General features: G+C 38.3%; 1 protein-coding gene across 4 annotated transcripts in view; it reads left to right on the forward strand.

The window, feature by feature from the left end:
* PAPOLA (poly(A) polymerase alpha) overlaps positions 1 to 19,309 on the forward strand; it is a 75,095-nt gene extending 55,786 nt beyond the window's left edge. The window contains exons 16-23 of one of the 4 annotated variants that reach the window (XM_019552483.1): positions 3,261 to 3,382; positions 5,162 to 5,304; positions 6,337 to 6,434; positions 8,738 to 8,958; positions 11,045 to 11,107; positions 12,523 to 12,600; positions 16,570 to 16,669; positions 17,115 to 19,309. In XM_019552483.1, coding sequence (XP_019408028.1) covers positions 3,261 to 3,382; positions 5,162 to 5,304; positions 6,337 to 6,434; positions 8,738 to 8,958; positions 11,045 to 11,107; positions 12,523 to 12,600; positions 16,570 to 16,669; positions 17,115 to 17,335 — 1,046 coding nt within the window. In that variant the 3' untranslated portion in view covers positions 17,336 to 19,309. Of the gene's footprint in view, positions 1 to 3,260; positions 3,383 to 5,161; positions 5,305 to 6,333; positions 6,435 to 8,737; positions 8,959 to 11,044; positions 11,108 to 12,522; positions 12,601 to 16,569; positions 16,670 to 17,114 lie in introns of all 4 variants that reach the window. The other 3 variants (XM_019552482.1, XM_019552485.1, XM_019552484.1) reach the window with 3 other exon arrangements.
* Positions 19,310 to 19,647: the final 338 nt, after the last annotated feature.

The raw sequence follows: 19,647 nt of genomic DNA on the forward strand, positions 1-19,647 counted from the left end.
ACCTATCCAGATCTTGCTGCAGTCTTTCCCTCCCTACTAGCGTGCTCACCTCACCCCAAATTTTGGTATCATCAGCAAATTTTAACAGGTTGCAATTCACCCTGTTGTCCAAATCGCTGATGAAGAAATTGAACAGCGCTGCCCACTTCCCCCCAGGTTGAATATGACCCGTCCACCACCACCCTCTGAGTATGACCCTTGGAGCAAATCTGCAGTCCATCTGACTGTGTAGGCATCAATGCCATAGTCACCTAGGATCACTTGTGATCCTGATGGTTGGAACTCAGTATTCTCAACTGGGGGAATCTATCTGCTCTCCCTTTTGGTCATCCAAACCCTCCATTTAGTGAGCTTCCAGGTACAAGTTGGGCCTTCTGGTTTAATGAGGTGTAAACTAATGGCATGTGAATGACGGCACTCTAAGGCATTTCTTTATTACACTGCTTTCCTACCTGGCGGTTTGTGTGTTCTATCATATGATTTGCTTAGCTTGTTTTGTTTTTTTATGTATTTTTCAGTAGTGCTTGCTTGTGAAGGCACAGGGGTTGGGAACTATATTTGAACTGCCCATAATGACTTCACAGATTGTGTAGATTAGATACAAAATATTATATGTTGACGTGAATGTTGACTACGGCTAAAAATTAAACTAGGGGATTTCGGTGCTTAAAGTTTATCCACGATATAGCTCAGTAAAGTTGTACAACCTATACCTTTTATAGAAACATTTGCAACATAAGCGACTTGGTGACTGTTAATGCCAAGTGCTAGGTGGTGGTTAAATAACCTGGCAATCTCTAGGGTGCCAATGGCTTTGAGCAGAAGAGCATCTTAGAGGGAAGTATTAGTCTGACCTCTAGCAGAAGAAATGCCTCCAAAAGGTTGTACAACTGAAGTCTACTCCATAATTGGGTAGACTAGGATCTTTAACCCGGGTTGGTATCCAGTCTAGGAATGCAGCCCCAATAGAAGGTTATCTCTTTTTACTCTAGCAGCTCCTGCAGCTAAGCTGGTTCTAAATGTGCTGGCACTTGCCTTTCCCTTGGATTAAACCAGCAAGGCCAAGATGTAGCTGCCCACACACCAGCATCCCCATCTCCATGTACTGGGTTTTGCTTTATCTTTCAAACAAGAGTTGCGTTTAGTGAGCTGATGTCTCACTTGGCACAATTCTGTTATCTTGAAGACAGACTGATGCCTACTATTACAGCTTCAAAAGATTGCAGGATGCTATCCGAAGTCCCCATACATTCCATCTGCACTTGGTGTGATGCAGCTTAGTAAAACTTCTCTTAACCTGCTGGCTTTACTAAGCATGCACTGTCGCATACAGAGTTGTGTAGAGAGGATACTAAAACAGCAGTAGCATCAGCTTCCACTGCCACACTCTCTTGCTTTACCCCTTACCTTGTAAACTAAAGAGATATTCAGTTTCCCCCTTTCCTCAGGAGGTGCAGTGCAGAAGATACGTCCCTAGATAAGGGATTACAAATAGGGCTTTTAGTAACTTACGCTTTCCAAAGTTTGGACTCTTCAACAGCCTAGTGTAGACCCTTTCACATGGAAAAGTTCTAATTTATGCAGTCTTTACAAAGTCTTCTGGGCTTTTCCAAGGCTGAGAGTTATTGGAGTATTCTCTTTAACATGGGACCTTAATTTAGCCCTTTTGTGCATATGCATTTTAATAGTCCCTAATTACAGCATCAGTCTGTTTGTTCTAAGGGCTCTTCAATTATTCACTGTTCAGGATAAATAGGGAACTTCTTAACTGCTTGTAAAAGATCACGTTTTTAGACCTTGATTTGGGATTCGGGGGAGTTGATTTAATTTTAGCACTACCACAGCCTTGCCTCTGACATAACAGAGAAAGTATGTTCTGCACATGCACAGGAGGGCTGAATTAAATTTGCATTGGTCAACTTAATTGTCTGATTTTTCTGGCTGGAGTACTTGATATTTTTCTTCTCCATATGTAATGATAAATTGAACTTGGAGCTGCAAAAAACTTAGCAGGTAACTTAGCAGCATAAGACTTTCTTAGTTTTATCGAACTTAGGTTTTATATTAAGAATTGAGCTTCCACCATTTTCATCAGAAGACTGGAAGCTCCTTTTTTCCCCTCTGAAGTAGACCCTACCTTTATAGCTCACTTACCACCTGTTTTATAGTCTTCATTAAGCAGGACTTTCTAAAGTTCTGTTATCATACTTTTCAAAGTAACATAATTGACCCCAAAACATTATCTGTAGGAACAAGAGCAGGTCTTGCTTGCAGTATCAGGATCCTAGCAGATGTTACATATATTGCGTGATTTGTGTTAATTGCATGATAAATGGCAACATGCCACACATGCAGCCAGTTTATGGCACAATAAAATGGAATATGAGCCACAAAGATGTTCTGCATTAAATGATCCCTTCATAATCAACTTCATTAATTTAATGGAACTAACAGTATGTTTACAAATTACTTTTCTTACAAGTCAACTATATCATATCTGACATAAATTCTTTGTAACATACAACATGACTTCAATGCTAACACTGTAATACATTTGCATGTAGAGGCATGGAAGAAGCTGTTCAAACAAAGTTGTAGTCTGTTCTGAAAAGTTTACCTAACATGCATCTTAACTTTTGTGTAGCTCTTATAAAGCTAGATATGAAACTCCTAGACTGCTTGGTTCCACCTTGGGTTATAAACACAAGAATGGGTTTAACATGCGACTGATCCAGCTGACTTAACTGCAAAAACTGCAAGCCTATGATGCAGCCCCAGCTCCAAACAGTAGTGTACCCAGGGAGAGTTGGGAGTTTTTTTCATACTTTGGAATGCTGGCCATTCCTTGCAGGAGCTGCTCAATTCTTACACTTTCACAAGTACAGGTGATCAGATGACAGTGCAATTTGCTCCAGGCTTGTCTCTCAAGCCTTTACCTCTTTGTTCAGGTGTCTAGATCTGTGAGACAACAGCTTAAGCTTTGATGAGGGTCTTGCATATTTTTGGTTTAAAATGCTTTTAACACTTTTTAGTCCCAGATTACAAATCCATTTTCTCTTAAAGCTCAACCTCTTACTTTACCTTGTATTACATGTGATGTGGATGTCAGTAGCTTTCCTTCTTGAAACTGAAATGATGCAGCCTCTCTTGCTGAAGAAGTAATAACAGATACTCTGGAATTACATATCCTTTCTTCCAGAACAAATAACTGCACTTTATGATATATTGTAACATTTTATAATGTTCTTCTCATTGTATAGTTTATAGGCAAGCAATAAACAGCAAGATGTTTGAGATGGATATGAAAATTGCTGCAATGCATGTAAAACGAAGGCAACTTCACCAACTGCTACCTAATCATGTGCTTCAGAAAAAGAAAAAGGTAATCCTACTGACGACTTAACAGTGATCTAGTATAATAATTACATTATAATTAATGATTCCCAAAGGTCTTTTGAGTATACTAACAGAATAACGAAAAACAGGTAACAAGGGCAGTTAGATCTATATAATCTGGCCAGAGTTACTGACCTTGCAAGTACAGAAGTACTGTGCTAATGCTGAGGTGTCTGAACTGTTTTTCTTAGTATTGGGGTTACTGGACTGTCTGCACAAAGGAGCTATTATTTGTATTTAGATTTTATACTGCTCTTCCTCTATTCTGGAGGCATCTTTGCTGCTTCTTAAGATCCTTCAGTGGGGAACCAGAGGCATTTTTACACATGCTTTTGGAGGTGCAGTGGGAGGGGCTTTAATTAGCTAGCACATTCCATTAAAAACACCTGAGCATCACATGTATTAGCATCTCCGGCACTGAAAAATGGTGGTGGGATGCCATTTTTTTGAGTCTGGTAGTAGGTGTTTATTTCCATGCATTTTTGTTGGCACTATTAAACTCTTTTATAGGTGAATCCTTTAAGGTAATTAAAGCTATTTTGCTAGTTTAAGGTACCATAGAAATTTATCTAAAATGCAGTGCAACCATGGTTTAAAGGTTCTATCTCGCACAAGTACTTGTTTTGAGTTTTCGTTTTAAACGTCATCTTTTAGTTACTTTTTTTTATTTTTTCTCAGTAGGTCATAAAACAATTAATGCAATTTGTTACGATTAAGCAGAATGTTGAGTTCATTGTTGCTGCCCAGTTTTTGTACCTCTCATAATAATTGTTGCTAACATACCTAAAGCTTAAGAGCATAAAGACCTCCAGAGGTCAGTTGTGCTGCTCTCCATGTGCAAGTAAAGGCATGATTTAATCTAATGTGTAATCCACACAATCATGCTTCCTAAGATGCTACGTTTGTGATCCCCAAGGCTCGGGTACATAAGCTGCAATCCCCCAAGCCTGGCAGTTTCGCACACCCCTGAGCTTCGGGGATTGTGGCTGCTGCAGTTCTCCAGCCCAGTGTTTCATGGTAGGCATGGTATATCGCTGCAGCTCAGCTGTCAGCTGTTGGGACTCCCAGCTGTAAGGGAGACCTGGCGACAAGTGCAAATTTTAAAGCTGCATAACAACCAGCTATGATGTTAGAACCCATTTTCAAGGTTTAACTTTATAGCTGGTTAGAGCTTTTTATCATGTGATAAGTATTTTGCACATGTAGCTGGTTTTAACTAGTTAATTGCACAATTAATCAGTTAATTGCATGATACCTGTAATGTGTAGAGAGGGCCAGGGACTAACAATCTGCTCTAGTTTGGAGGTTGACAACACTTCTATCTTGTTAGGGGATTGAAAAATGACGGGGTTTTTTGTTGGTGTTTGGCTTGGGTTTTTGTGTTTTTTTTAATAGTTTTCCTTTTTAATTGTATGATAGTCTGGTGTGACCACACAAGTAGAATGACAGCATCATTGTAAGACAGAGCTGTCTGGTTATTTAGATCTGATAAATACACTTAATTTTCAACAGGGAGAAGTATGCCAGGTTACTCAACCCTGAAGTCCTGGCTGTTAACTTGTCAGTGTAGTTCCAAATTGATTGTGTATTAAGTGTTGTCCATTTTTTACTCTTTCTCCTCTTTCTTTATGGCCCCGACCCCCCAATTACTTAACATTTTAGAAGTAGAATTGCAATAGTGCTTCACTGAATTTAATTTGATTCTGAGCCCTTGATGGAATATAAACCACATGATTTATTAATGGGTTAAAATATGTGATTACAGCATTCAACAGAAGGGGTCAGACTGACAACGTTGAATGACAGCAGCCTAGACTTATCTATGGACAGTGATAACAGCACGTCTGTGCCTTCTCCTACTAGTGCTATGAAGACAAGCCCGTTGAACAGTTCTGGAAGTTCTCAGGGGTAACTTTCCAATCCTAACTTGGATAAAGTATGTAATTTAGAAATAGCTGTGCAAGTTAGAGCATGTGCTTTTTCACTTTCTTTTCCAAAGAGGGTACATTTTACATTTACATTTTACATTAGACCTACTTTTTTATTTCAAATGAGGCACTGCACTCTCCTTAAGTCCACACTTGGCAAAAGGCTTTTCCATTTTTTTCTTAGAGTATTATTTGAAATTATCTGTTTTAGAATCTGTACCTTGACATACAATAAATATATAGTGGCAGGGAATCCATATTAACTACTTTGTATCATACTATAGATATTTTAAATAGCAAGCTTGTCTTACTACTTGTGATGAGACTGCACAGCAGCACAACTCTTTGGGTAAACTGTCAGGATGTTAACAGTCTTGAGTACTTCTGAAAGCAGCTCTTTTCAGTTGCTAAGCAAATCAGGTGAGATCCTGCTTGGACTAAATTTGTTTTTTTTAAACACTTCATGCATACCTTCTTGATGCTGAAAAATCTAAAGCTCCATTGCCAGCATTAGTCGCATATAATCTCTGTTCCTTAATTGGACAGTTATAGATTTATAGCAATACTGTGCTCTAAGACTCGTAATTTGCTCACCAGTCTTCTCCAGTGTATTTGCTGCATTCCAGAGGGAAAATGACTGATCAGTTTGCAGTTTTGGAAGGATGTTAGCTATAAATTTTGCCTTCATTTTTAAACATCATTAAACTTTTTTTTTTTTTATTTAAGAGTTCTTTTTTTTTTTTTTCTTATAGAATAATCTACTATTTGAAACCTTTTGCTTAGTGCAGACTTATGATAAGCAAAATCTGTTGTGGTAGCTGTATTTCCTTGTTGCAATGAATTATTTTGATATGACAGACTTTTCTGGCTTCATATTGTCTGTAGTAGACAAAATAAGAGCGCTCACAGTCTGGCCATGTTGTCACTTTGTGATAAAGGTGAACTATATATAATACTATATGCATTTTATAATTGCTAGTGCATTAACCCCTGTGCTTTCTCCATTTAGCAGAAGCAGTCCTGCTCCAGCTGTAACAGCAACATCTGTGACCAACACACAGGCTTCTGAAGTCACTGTGCCACAAACAAATTCCAGTGAAAGCTCAGGGGGTAAGGAAAGTGGCAAAACTGTATTTGTATTGACTTTGAGGGGGTTTATCAAAGTCAAAGAGAGGGTATGAGCAGTTTCATACTAATTCAGGAGTGAAATTTACTGCATGTGTTAAAGTTCAAAGATACAATCATGGAATAGGGTTTATACCTTTTAATTGTATACTACTTGAGACAGTATTTTCATGTAACCTTTTTAGAAGTTTTATAAATAGGTCACAACAGGCCACGGACTATATTGAGGCCCAGTCTTATGGGGTTCCCAGAGGCTTCTCTGTAGAAGAGCAGGGATCCTGATTTTTCTCTGCTAAAAAAATCACACATTCTCTGCTAAAAAAACCCACCCCAAATCCATGTGAGAGCTCATTGCAAAATGGCAAAATTTACAGGTTTCTCTTGTAAAATCAGAAATCCACATTTGCCTCTGGTAAAAGGCAAAATCCACAGTTTACTGTGCTTTTCCATGGGAAATGTAAGACCCAGATCCCTGTAGATGAGTTAAAGATTAAAGAAAACTACTTTGCCCAATTGGACTTAGTGCTCAGTCTAGAAGATACCATTAAGCATCTCTGTGATGCTTAGTTTCAGTCCTCAAACTGTATATTTGTATCTCCAGAGATAACATCCTTGTTAACAGCAGTATATGGAGATGAGAGATAACAGGCCTGATTACCTACCCATGAGTCCTATTGTCTGCAGGTTTGTGTACACAGAGTCAAGCCCTTACTTCTCTCTAAAAGTGAAAAATTTCAAGAAGTTAAATGAATAGAAGATATAAAACAACAAGAACACACTTTTTGTAGAAAACAGTGATTAAATTTCGGCTTCCTCACCAGTGGTTTAAATAGTGATTTAAATCATTTTGATTTAAATCATATCCTCCCTGCTGCATGTTCTAACTTGTTTTCTCTTTGAAGTGACTTAAAGATAATTGCTGTTAGCATATTCATTATTTATATAAGCAAATAATTAAACATACTGTTTACAGGAATTGCAATAAGATGTTTATATTATGGCTTTTGTACATAGCCATAATGGATGTAAAATATAGTAAACATTATGTAATGGGAAAATCCCTTAAAATAGATATTTCCTGTAGACTGTAGTAAAGCTGGCTTTGTCCAGGCCTAATGCAAATGATGGTCATGCTTCCACCTGTCAGAGGGAAAAATGCCTACAACCTAAAGCCTTGAGTGTACTATTTTTATGATGCTAACACTACTTTTGAATGCAATTAAACTTGGAGGTGGGTGCAAAGTGATGCGGAGCCAAGTTTCTGCTGTTCTTGCTTCACTGGAACCATTTCTGGAACACAGGGAATCCCAACAGACCTCAAACACTAGCCATGTCAGTGCTTCTTCAAGCTTGCTTATTCCATATCTGAGCTGAAGAATTAGTAAAGTTGGTCCCATGGCACTGAATAGAAGATGCGTTTCAAGAAGGGGGTGAAGGTAGCTGCAGTAAAATTTGCAGTAAAATTTTGCTTTCAGTAAAATTCTTGGCTGCCATCTTCACTTGTGTGATAAGTCTTGAACTAGAACAAGGGAGTAAATTAAAACTGCTGGAAAAGGATTATCCTGCCTAAAAGCTTCCATTCTACTTGGTTTCTCTGTATATTCCTGCAGCAGCCTTTACTAAAGCCATGCTGGACCAACCTGGCTTAAATACTTGGTCCTGCATCATAAATTGCAATTGTATCTACATTAGTATCATTCTTGTTAGCCAGTGCTAAGTGGAGTCAGGGATGGCATGCTGTTCTGGAATTTAAGAAATGGTATTGACAGAAGTGTCCCTCTTGTTTGCTAATTCACATGCCTCAATCAGCAGTATGGCTGTGACCCATTAATGTTGATTAGTGGTCTCTGTTGTAATTGTACTTAATGCCTTTCATCCTAAAGATGCCCAGAGGGCTACACTAACTCTGTATGTGTAACCATCTTTGGTGGCTAGATAGAAACAGCCAATTGATTCACAGCATGTGCTGTGGCATTCAGGGATGGGGCACTCTTCTCATGAATGTGGAGAATAACCCTAACTCTTAGTGCCCTCACAGAGCAGATAACTTTTTGCCTATGACTCCCCTGGATGCTGTAAGATGTGAGTTTTGGTTGATATAATAAAGGCCTGCATTTTTTACGCATTCTGTGTTCTGAACGTTTAGGTCACTACATTACCTGTTCTGTCCTCGGCTCTTGTGGGTTTAGGTAAAAATACCAGGAAAACAAATGTGTAAAACAAAGTCTGTGAATGTAATGCTACCTTCATCTAAGTAATTTTAAAACATGTTGTATTTTACCTCTTAGGTACTTCAGGTGAAAGCATTCCTCAAACTGCCACACAGCCAGCCATTTCTCCACCACCAAAGCCTCCCATCTCTAGAGTTCTTTCTTCAACACGTCTGGTAAATCAGACACCAAGAACTGCAGGAAATACAGCAACAAAAATACCAAGCCCTGTTGTTGGGGTGAAGAGAACATCTTCTCCTCATAAAGAAGAATCTCCTAAAAAACTAAAAACAGAAGAGGTATTTTTATTTTTGAGATCATAATTGTATCCAGGTAGCAGAAGTTGTACTATGATAATTGTTGCTTGCATGAAAATTTGATACATGGTAGTATTGCACAGGAAAATCTTTTACACAGTGATGCATTTTTTTCCTTACTCTAGCTGGGTAGGCTCTTAACAAAATCTTTTCTCTTAAGTGTTACTGTCATCTTTATAATGTTAAAACACACACATACTTCACACCAGTTCATTCTAGGACATTTCACAGTGAAAACAAAGTATAAAGAATCGAGTTAATCCAGATTTAACCGATTTAAATCTGATGCATTATTTTCCATTCTTGTCAAATTTGCACATTTGAATTACTGTGCGTTTTAGTTTGTTCTGAATCTTCAACATGTATTTCTAATGCCCATCTTATATGACTGGACATTTACCGTATCTAATTCTGGAAGAACATGGTAAATAGAAAATGATTCGATGATCCTTTTCTTCGAAAAAAAAATTTAAGCAGCCTTGGAAGCAATACAGTCTCTTTAAAAAGTTAATTACTTTTTCTTTTTGTTAAAAGCTCAATCATCAACTGGAAGTTGCAACACAACTATCTTTTACTGACCATTATTTTTTAATTAAAAGAAGTGTTTGGCTTGTTCATGGGTTCATATTAATACTTTCGTCATTTCAAAGTAGGAATCATAGTTTTGAAATTTAGCGGGAATATTTATAATAGTCTTCACTATTAACCTCCTGGCTGCATGTACTTTGGTTAGTTTAAAGTGTGTATTTTCCAAAGACCCCAAGGGAGATGAACAGTCAGATCTGAATTTAACTTAAGGGAATACACTTGAATTTCACTTGAAGGAATTTGAATGTAGTATAACATTGACATGATTCAAATGTTTTTATCTGAAGTGTTTTGGATGGCCCCATTACTTAAGTCACCCACACAAATCTTAATAAGGCCTCCATAATGCATGTATATAGTGCAATATAGATGTGTAGCATATTGTAGGAAATGTTTTCCAAGCGTTTTATTTTATTCTTTCTTACTATCTTCCTTTACCTTTTTTGGCTTATTTACCATGAGTCTAATTGTACAGGCTTTTGGGGGAAAAAACTTGTAACAATTTTAGAAATGTCTAAAAATGACCTACCGTCATGCTCCCATTCTGAATGTCAGAATTTTCAGGTCTGATGTCTTGGGATTTTCAAAACCTGGAAGCAAGTTCTGTGCCCTATTGAAAGTGGAGCTTTCTATTGGGGTATAGTACTCATTTATTATCTTAAATGGTTTGAGATAGCTAGAACATTAAATCTCTCGGGTTCAGAACTGAGTGTGGTCTCTGTACAGTGTCTCAACCACATGCATTTTTAGGAGAGATTACCTCTCTGTAGAATGGAGGAAACTTCTGGCAACTTTTTTTTTTAAATTAGCTCTTTGAAGCTGCTCTGAAATTTGACCTGTCAATTATAGTTGCAGGCAGCTGGATTACTGGTTATAGAGTTGATCCATTTTGTGATTCATGATGAATGCCTTTAACTAAATGGGTATCTACTTTCCTCCTCCTGTCTAATGTAGTAATTTTCAGACTGTTTCATGGAACCCAGGGGTTCCAAAATAGGTCATCAAAGGTTCTGCAAAGAGATTGGGGGTAATGGCAGAGCAAACAGAGAGGTGGTGTGCTGCCATTGTTTGGTCGGGTCACCTGGCTCTACATCAGCTCACTAGACCCATGGAGGTAGGGGTAAGGATTCCATGACAGAGTAGTGAAAGAAAGGGTTCCCTGATTTGTAGGCAGTTTGAAAACCACTGGTCTAATGGGTGGTGGTTTTGTGTAATAAGGCATGCTTATGTGGGTAGTCCACAGTATTTTTAAATGTAATGAAACAATATTTGTTGAAAGCCAAATGTGGTTTAGGTTATTTGTTATGCCTCATACAGTAGCATAAATATTAAACATATTGTACATTATCTTTAGGAACACATGGTTTTGTTTATTTTTACAAGGCTGTGTGTAAACCCAGTTTGTCTTGGGTTTTGCTAAAGATTTTTTGCTTGTCACATTTTAACATGCATTAATGTATTTCGATTTTTTTTTGAATAGGATGAAATAAATGAAGATGTGAGTTGCCTTGATGCAGGTGATCATGATAAAATGGAAATTAAGGTATGTATGTTACTTTTACAACTTGAACCTTTCCCCAGTTCAGCCATGTTTCTCTAACCCATTCTGTTAGCATTAGTAGTGTCCTCCATGTTCATCTCATAGACTGCTTTGAGACAGAGGCTAATAAGTGAATTATTTTTCCATTGCAGTCTGTCAATTTCAAACACACAAATTAAATCAGGCTGCTTTTATAAAATATGGACTAGCTGATGCAGCAGGTTTTTATGCTTGCTCCTCTGTTATGGTCCATTTAAATTTGATATGGCATTATCACGTTTTCCTTCAGCTGCTACTACTTTAAAGTCTAGTCACATTAAAAGTCTAGTTATGTTAAGGTGAAGTGCCTGCCTGGTTCTTTGTCAGCAGCAAGTGGCCCAGTTTTATTTTGAAGGTTTATTTAAGTTAGTTTGTTTAATCATTTTCAGTATAAATGGGGGAATACAGAAGGTATGTGTATATTTCCTTTAGGTATGACCAAGCCTAGTGAACCTGAGAGCAAGCTATGCCTAAATTCCAGTTTGTGGTTGGTTGTTTTTTCATATTTGAGGTCCTACACTTCTTTTAAACTTAGAAATTGAAGTTTAATTATGAAATAAATGCCCTCACTTGTACTAAAAACCTTTGTTTTTGGTATTAAACCAAGAATCAAGATGGGTATTTATTTGAATGCCTACTTTGGTTTTAGGGAGATTTGAGTTTTATAGTAAAAAACAATGTGTTTAATGTTATGTTTCATATAGGGAAGCTGATCTGTTTAGTTACCAGTTATTTCCCTATTTGAAATCAGTGGGAGAGTTCTCATTTTAGTCATTATTTCAGGCTCATAGCAGACTTAAGGAACACCATGTTACAGTGGTTCACAATTATGAGATTGCTTTTGAAAATGCAAGCAATTAAATCTGCAGCAAATCTTGTAGCATTGCACGTACATGTATTTGACATGCTATTCACATGTGAAGACACTTTCTAGCATTCTAAACTGAATATGGGGGAACACACTAGAAATCTTTATTGAAATTTAGGGCCCAAAAAAGGCAATTTTTTTTTATGCGTAGAGACTACACAAGGCAGACAGTAAAACAAGTGATAGATCAGATATGTAACCTGAAAGCAACATATATCTGAAACGGGCATTACCACAGGCTGCTAGTTATTCTAATAGGTAATCAATTAATTTTGTGTTCTGCAAGAATGGTTGGCATTGGGCAGTTATACTTGCCTCTCTTGCCCTGTGCGTTTACAGCCTGAGCCTCTCTGATTTTAATGGAGTTCTGTCTGGGCACATTCTGTCAGGATCATGGCCTATGTTTAGAATGTTATTTGTGTAGCCCATGAAGGATACCTATAAGCAGACTAAGTTATGTTTTTGTTTCCCTTTCCCCCTGCCTCCCAATCTCTCTTTCTTCCTTTTATAGGAACAACTTGAAACAGAAACTAATATTACTTCCCAAACAGAAACTGTGCAGACAACAGCATCTCTGCAAGCTCCTCAGGTACTGACATAAAAAATGTTTCATGCACACAACTACATGGATGCAATTCATGATAAAGCATGGTAGCAATTCATGATAACAAAGCATGCCCAAATTCTAATAATACAGGGAGCAAGGATTTTCATAATAGCAAATTTTGTCATGTATGGCAAGGTAATTGTTTGCTTATAATCATAATTTGTTTGTGTACACAATTATGATTATAACATACAGTTATATGTTAGTTCTTAAACTTAACATATAACTTCAGCTGGAACACAGTCATACAAATTCTACAGAACTGTGCCCTTAAACTTTGAGCCATGTGTTAAGCACCAATCTCTCTCTTTTTTTTTTTTCCTCCCTTTGTACATTATGATTGTCATCAAGAAAACTTCCCTTTTTAGGTGGCTGAGCACAGGGCACAGACACTGGTGTAACTTTATATGGGTTTACACCCATTGCTGAGAGAGACTAGGGTAGCTTCTTGCAGGTGATGGTTTTATGGTTCCTCACCATTAGATGCCACAGGAGTAAATAATATCTTTTTCTGTTAAGAGAATGGCAAATCAGGGCAGCTTAACACTTTGCTATAATATACTTCTTGGATTTCTAAGGTCATTCTATGCTAAATTTAAATAACACTGGAAATTTTATCTCTTCACTGACTATACTGATGTGAACAAGTCTAATGCTGGTGTAAAAATGTTGTATGCTCAAATCTAACATCAGTTAAATACGTGCTATTCAAGGGTGGTTGATTAAGCCTTAAATGTGTGAAATGTAACTTCAGATTGCAATACTCAAGGTTGGCGAAGTAGTATCTCTGATCTGAGAGGCCTGGTAGCAGTTGTTTGATCCTTACTCTATAGTATCAATAGATAGTGTAACTGCTCTGCCAACTTTTTAGTCAGCTTTTTTCCATAAGTAACACTGTTTCAGTTATAAAACAAAATATTTTTACTGAAATTTGAAATTATTATTGCTCCACTGATTGCTGCATTATAATAAACCAAGTACCCATTTTTTCTTAGTGTTATAACACTCTCCTTCACCCTTTCTCAGAGGGAGTAAGAGGAACAAACGGAGAGAGACAGTTATTGAGGACCAGGCTGAACAGAATTCTTGCTGAATAACGGAACAATAATTCTGTTATTGGTAGATCATTAGGCTACAGTTTACAGCAGATTAAATGAGACGTCATCTGTTGGGAGGCCTGGTAAGGATATACTGGCTGTAGTCTGAGGCCTTGACTAACTCATAGTCTCACAAGCCCAATGTTTAACACTATTTAGTACACAGCAGAAACATAATATTGAATATAGGGGGTCTGATATCTACCCAGTGAAATGAAACAACATAATGAGGTGCCAATCAGAAAGCAAGCTCAGAAGGCTACTGCCAGGCCCAGACTCTTGTCTTCCCCAAGGGGTGGAAAGAGTACCTGAGTGGCCTACTAAAGTAAAATAGCCACAGTGAAGAGTATGTGCTTGCTTGTTCCTGCCCCTCTGCCTCAGCATCCCACAGGAATGGTGGCTAGTACAGACAGATGCAGCCCCCCAGCCTGCGCAGGAGGGTTGGAGTCTGTCCCTAGAGGCAGGACACTCCCTGGTTCAGTCCTGTTGGGGTACATGGGGATCTGCTTTGCAGCCCAGCTTCTTCCCCAACTCCTCCCTCACTCCCAGGACTGGTGGGAGGGGTTGTGAAGGTGGGTGGCCATGATCACTGACATGCAAGTCTTGAAGAATAGCTTTCACAACAGGAACTACACTCGCCTCCTCAGGTACAGACACGGGGCAAATAATGGAAAGAGCAGGGCACAGCCTGATCCTGCCCCTGCTATCGTCATTTGGCACTAGCTTCTGCACCTTCATGGCCACTATCACCCCCTTCTGCCTTCCTCAAGGAAAATGGCATGTACAAAGGGGAAAAAAAATGTAGAAAATTTGGCCAGTGTGGCCTAGAAAGTGGGCAATGATACATTTCTTTTTTCTGTTTATTAAATCAACTAAAAATGTAGTTGTGGTATACTTCTGCATGCCAGGGATGGGCAAAGTACAGCCTGCAGGTTGGATCTGGCCTACCAAGAGTTTTTTTGTCTGGCCTGTGGCACCTGCCTGGCCCAACCCAGGTGTGAGGGGCAGCCCAGGCTATGGCACACACAGCTGAATCTGCTTCCAGGTGTGCTGTGGGGCTGGGGTGGCATGGTGGTCAGATTCACTGCCCGTTTCTACTACCACCAGATAATGGGCACCAGTTCTGCAGGCAGAGATGTGTGGGGAGCAAATTGTGGCTTTGCCTTGGGCCACAGTCCCATGCTGTCATGAACCATCTGTCCCAGTCCTGGACTTCCCTGCCCTCAGGGTCCCAGCCAATCTCTCTGGAGACCCCTGAATCACTGGGTGGTGATGGCACAGGATTGGAGCATGGGGTTGCAGCCCAGGACAGCTGTGATCTGTTCCCTGTATCTCCCTGCCCACACAACTAGCATCTGTCACGCGCGTGCAGGAAGCAAGTGGATTGCAGCTTTGCCGTGGGCCCTGAACTGTGCTGTCACCATCCAGTGATCCTGGCACTGCCTGCCCGTCCCGTTCCTGGATGGCACTCCTGGCTGCCCATGACCCCATCCGATCCACCTGGCTGAGCACAGGGCAGAACCACTTAAGGAGTTTGGGTGAGCTGGGTGGGGGGTGGGAGGAGATGGGTATGTGCTGCTGACCCAGCCTGTAACAGTTCACTAGACTCCTTAAGTGGCCCTCTGGCCCAGATTAATTGCCGCCTCCTCTTCCCCCGCCTTGCAGCCCTCTTCTGTTTTCACTGTCACACCCATCAAAATTATCAATTCATTTAGAGGAAAGGACCCACAAACAAAACAGTTGTTTTTGTATAATGCCCCTTCTCATCCACCAAAAACTCAGGACTTTTGAACCAATTTATACCAGATATAAACTACCCAATAACTTATTAGAATGGTAAAAAGTAGTTTGATTGCAGTGATGTCATGATGACATTTCAGGAAAATGAGCAGGAGAATGATTTTTGATCACAATAAGTGGTTTCTTAAGCATGTAATAAATAATACCTGCTTTGTTCATAATGAATCTTAAGTTTCTTATTTTGTGTGCTTCTATTCCTTAATTTGCTTTTATGTAACAATCTTGTTGCATTTGTGTTCACTCTTTCTCTTTTTTTTTTTTCATAAATAAGAACAAATTATGCTGATTTAACTTTTTTCCATGAAACAATTCCAGATTTGTAGTACGTGCTCATGGCCATCAGCCAGTACTAAGCTATTTATAAGGGTGTGGGGTTTTTTGTTATTGTTTTTTACTGTGAAAAGTGTAATTGAGAGTTGGGCAGTGGTAACAGGGCAAACTCTGATAAAGCCATTTTGAACTAAGTACAGTACTGAGAATTTTTAGATGTAAACAATTCTTTTAGTTCTGACTGACAAGTCGCACAAGGCTTTCCGATGTTCCGTTAATTTGCTTGTAATGTAAAACTCCAGTCATCAGTATTTGATGGCATAGGTTATTTCTAAAATAAGACGTTACTCTAAATGGGTGTACTAGTTATTACATCCACAAGGGTGTGTCTTGTATATCAAATAGGTAGGGACCTACTGAAATCGCAACAAAATGAAGGGCTTTTCATAAGCTGCTTGTGGCATGTGGTGCTGATTTTCTTGCAGTCTTTTTGCAGCAAATCCGCCCCCCATCCCTCCCTCCCCAAACGCAGATTATTGGCTGAGCGGCCCTGGCAGCCCCATCCCTCACTGATTGCCTAGGAGGCCAGTCAGTCATCTTCAGAGTACAGCATTGCATCCGCCTTAAAAGATGATGTCAAAACCCTTTTGCTTTCCTGACTGGCATCTTCACCGAATCTGTTGCTAGCTCAGCCTCTTGGTAGCTGTCTCTCAAACCATGTGCTCATAGCTGGAGGGATTGCTGTGCTTTCTTTGGATTCCAGTAAGCTTTAATTTTTTTTCAGGTGATTCCATGCAAAATCGTGGGAAACGCCATTTTTCGCAGTGATCGTGGAAACTGCCATTTTTCACGCTTTACGCAGAAATCGCAAAACGGTGATTTAAGTAGGTCCCTACAAATAGTCTAAAGCCATTTTAAATAAAATAAATTGAAAGAACAGAAATCAAGATGTTTGTATCCCTTATGACGCATCACTTTGAGTTTAGTCCTGCTTTTCTTGCAAACCCTATTGCAGGTTAAAAGTTTCAAGTGTTGTATCTTGCAAATGGATTTGAGTTTATTGTCTATAGGGATTTTCTTCCTCATTTCATAACCCTTTAGAAAACTAAACGTGTTCTATGAGAAGGACTCTTTACAAACTTTCTTTTCTATTTTTCTCTGGACAAACAAAATGCTTGCATTTCTCTTTGCGATTAACACTATTCTTGATGTATTTCTGGGATACCCAAATCAATTCAATAGGTTTTAAAACTGGTGCTCAAATGTTTAGATCTTCTGGAATTGAAATGCATGTAACGCTTTTTCTTTTTTTTTCCTTCTTCCTCCTAGAAAACGTCCAGTACAGACCTTTCAGATATCCCTGCTCTCCCTGCAAATCCTATTCCTGTTATCAAGAATTCAATAAAACTGAGATTGAATCGGTAAAGAAAAAACAACCTCAGGGGTCCATAAACAATATCTGCCAACTCAACCTGTTGTCTTCTAATGCTAAAAAAAAAAAAAGGAGAACGGAGGGTGCAAGACTAAAACATGACTGCAAATGGATTTAGGTATATTTTGTGCACTTCCCTTACTGGGCTGTAATCACCACTTGATTGGAAGTCCAGGTTAGGACGTGAAGCCAGGAGTACTATTAATGTGTTAGCAACAGTTGCATTTAAATATTTCAAAGGATTACTGCCTTTAAAGATAAACATGAACACTATTTGTAGCCATACTTGACATTCTGATTAGATTTATGTTTGATGCATTGTTTGAAAAAATTGAGATAACTGGCATATAAGTATCCCTTAAATGCACTTTTATGTACTTTTTTATTGGAGTATGACTAATTTTAGATCTTCAGCTGATATGCTTTCATTTTTACTGAAGAATCTCTTCATTACTAACAAATCTGCAAATTGGACAACGTTCTATGATATTCTGTACATTGAAGAAAAAGTGTATGGTGTATCTAGTTCTACTATCATCAAGTAGCAGTAAACCTTTAAAATAAAATGTCAAATCTTGAGGTTATATGACATGTTGAGAAAATAATTGGGAAGTATTTGATGGGACATAATTAAGACGTGGTTTATTTTTATTTATAGGATTATTTTATGGTGCATACAAATCAGCGATCAAACAGCAAATAAACTTTCCTTTGAGCTAATTAAACTTGTTATTCCCTTTCTGATCCTATTCCTATATTTCTTGGGAAAAGCTTTTCATTTAGTTGCGGGGTTTTTGTTGGGGTTTTTTTGTTTGTTTTGCAGCTTGTATGCACAAAGTAAGAAATTGTTTTGAAAGCAATCTCTTATGTAAAGTCACAGTGTTAGGTACATACACCCAGTAACTTGTAGCCCCGAGGCACAAACTCCAAATTTTTGTCCCATGGCTAAAACGTCAAAGTAAATAAACTGTGCCTGTGAAGCGTAACACCTGTTGTGATGGCCTATTGATCACTAAATATAAGATAATTTTTGTACACTCCATGGAAGTCCTGTCTGCATTAAGAAGGTCCAAATTTTAAATTAAGTCAAAATATTGTTCCCCAAAGATTTTAACCTTTTTTATTTTTAGATGGCTCATCAAAACTAGTTTTACATACTGAACAACATTGACTTTTAAAATCATATTTCTAGTAAGCACTTGGCATCTAGTAAACTCTGTTTAAGCCTCTCTTTTGTTCTGTAGTCCTGTCACAAATTTAGCAACATTTTTTTTTTTCTTTAAAAGAACTGACTCTCATGGATAAGCAGCAGAACACCAGTGTCTAGGGAACATGAGTGATGTCAGTGATACCAGATGTAGATAACAAACTTCATGTTACTATTACTTAGTCTGAAATAAATGGGATGGTAAATCATAGTTCCCATACTTTCCGATTAGCATGTTTTATAAACTCCCTGCTCCCATTGTGCTCCATCCTATTACATGTGCATCTTTCACGTTAAAACTAAATTACTTACGCTCTTCCCCTTATCCTTTTAAATTAATTTTCCAAAGTCAGAGTGTAGCTTACCTTTCTTTTTTTTCCTTAGGCTGTGCAGTAACTGAGAACTTTTTTCTTTTGTTGCCATTTGTCTAAGACGTCTAGTATACAATATTTCTCTCTTCCTTGCCCTGTGCAGCCTACTGTTGTCCACCCCCCAAAGAAGGTTATACTAACATTTGAAGTGTACAAGGTGTCTGTGTATTTTGTGTAGCTATGGAGTTTAGATCGAAATTGCCAGGCACAAATTTAGTCTTGTCATTTTGTTTACACATTCAGAAATCTTTTTCATTTTATTAAACGTTTCATGTAACTGCACCCAAGTTTTGCCAAGCTGGAAACTTGGAATCTTTCTGTATAGTGACTTTTTAATTCTAGTTTTCATAACCTGGAGATCAGACTGTTGCTTTCGCATGATGTACGTAGTGTCTCATGACTGGAGTTTGCTTTGTTTTATAGTATCTGTACTCCTTGTATTTTTCAAGAGCTATTTTGTAAACAGATGATGTATTTCTCCATTGAAAACACAATAAAAAACAGCACAATCCCATAGTTGTCTGATTTTTCCCTTCCCCCATGTTCAAAATTGCTTTACCAGTTGTTTATTTCAAACTTGTCAATTAATTTGTTCCTACTAGCATAGAATGTAAGTGTCTGAAATGAGCATCACATAAAAGAATATTCTGTAAGTTAGCACTGATCTTGGCTTTAAAAACTACCAGTTAGTTAAAAGAAAATAGTTGCTGTTGTGTATAGGTTTTTGTTTTGCTTTTTATTTTATTTTTTTTTCTCCCTAGTTTATTTTAAAAAGAGTTGAACTCAGTTGAATAATACCAATTTCTTGTTCTCTCATTGTGATGCCTAACTGATCCTGGGACGTGGGAGGGG

The sequence above is a fragment of the Crocodylus porosus genome, unplaced genomic scaffold, assembly GCF_001723895.1.
Source record: "Crocodylus porosus isolate Cpor-Errol unplaced genomic scaffold, CroPor_comp1, whole genome shotgun sequence".
NCBI classification, from domain to species: Eukaryota; Metazoa; Chordata; order Crocodylia; family Crocodylidae; genus Crocodylus; species Crocodylus porosus.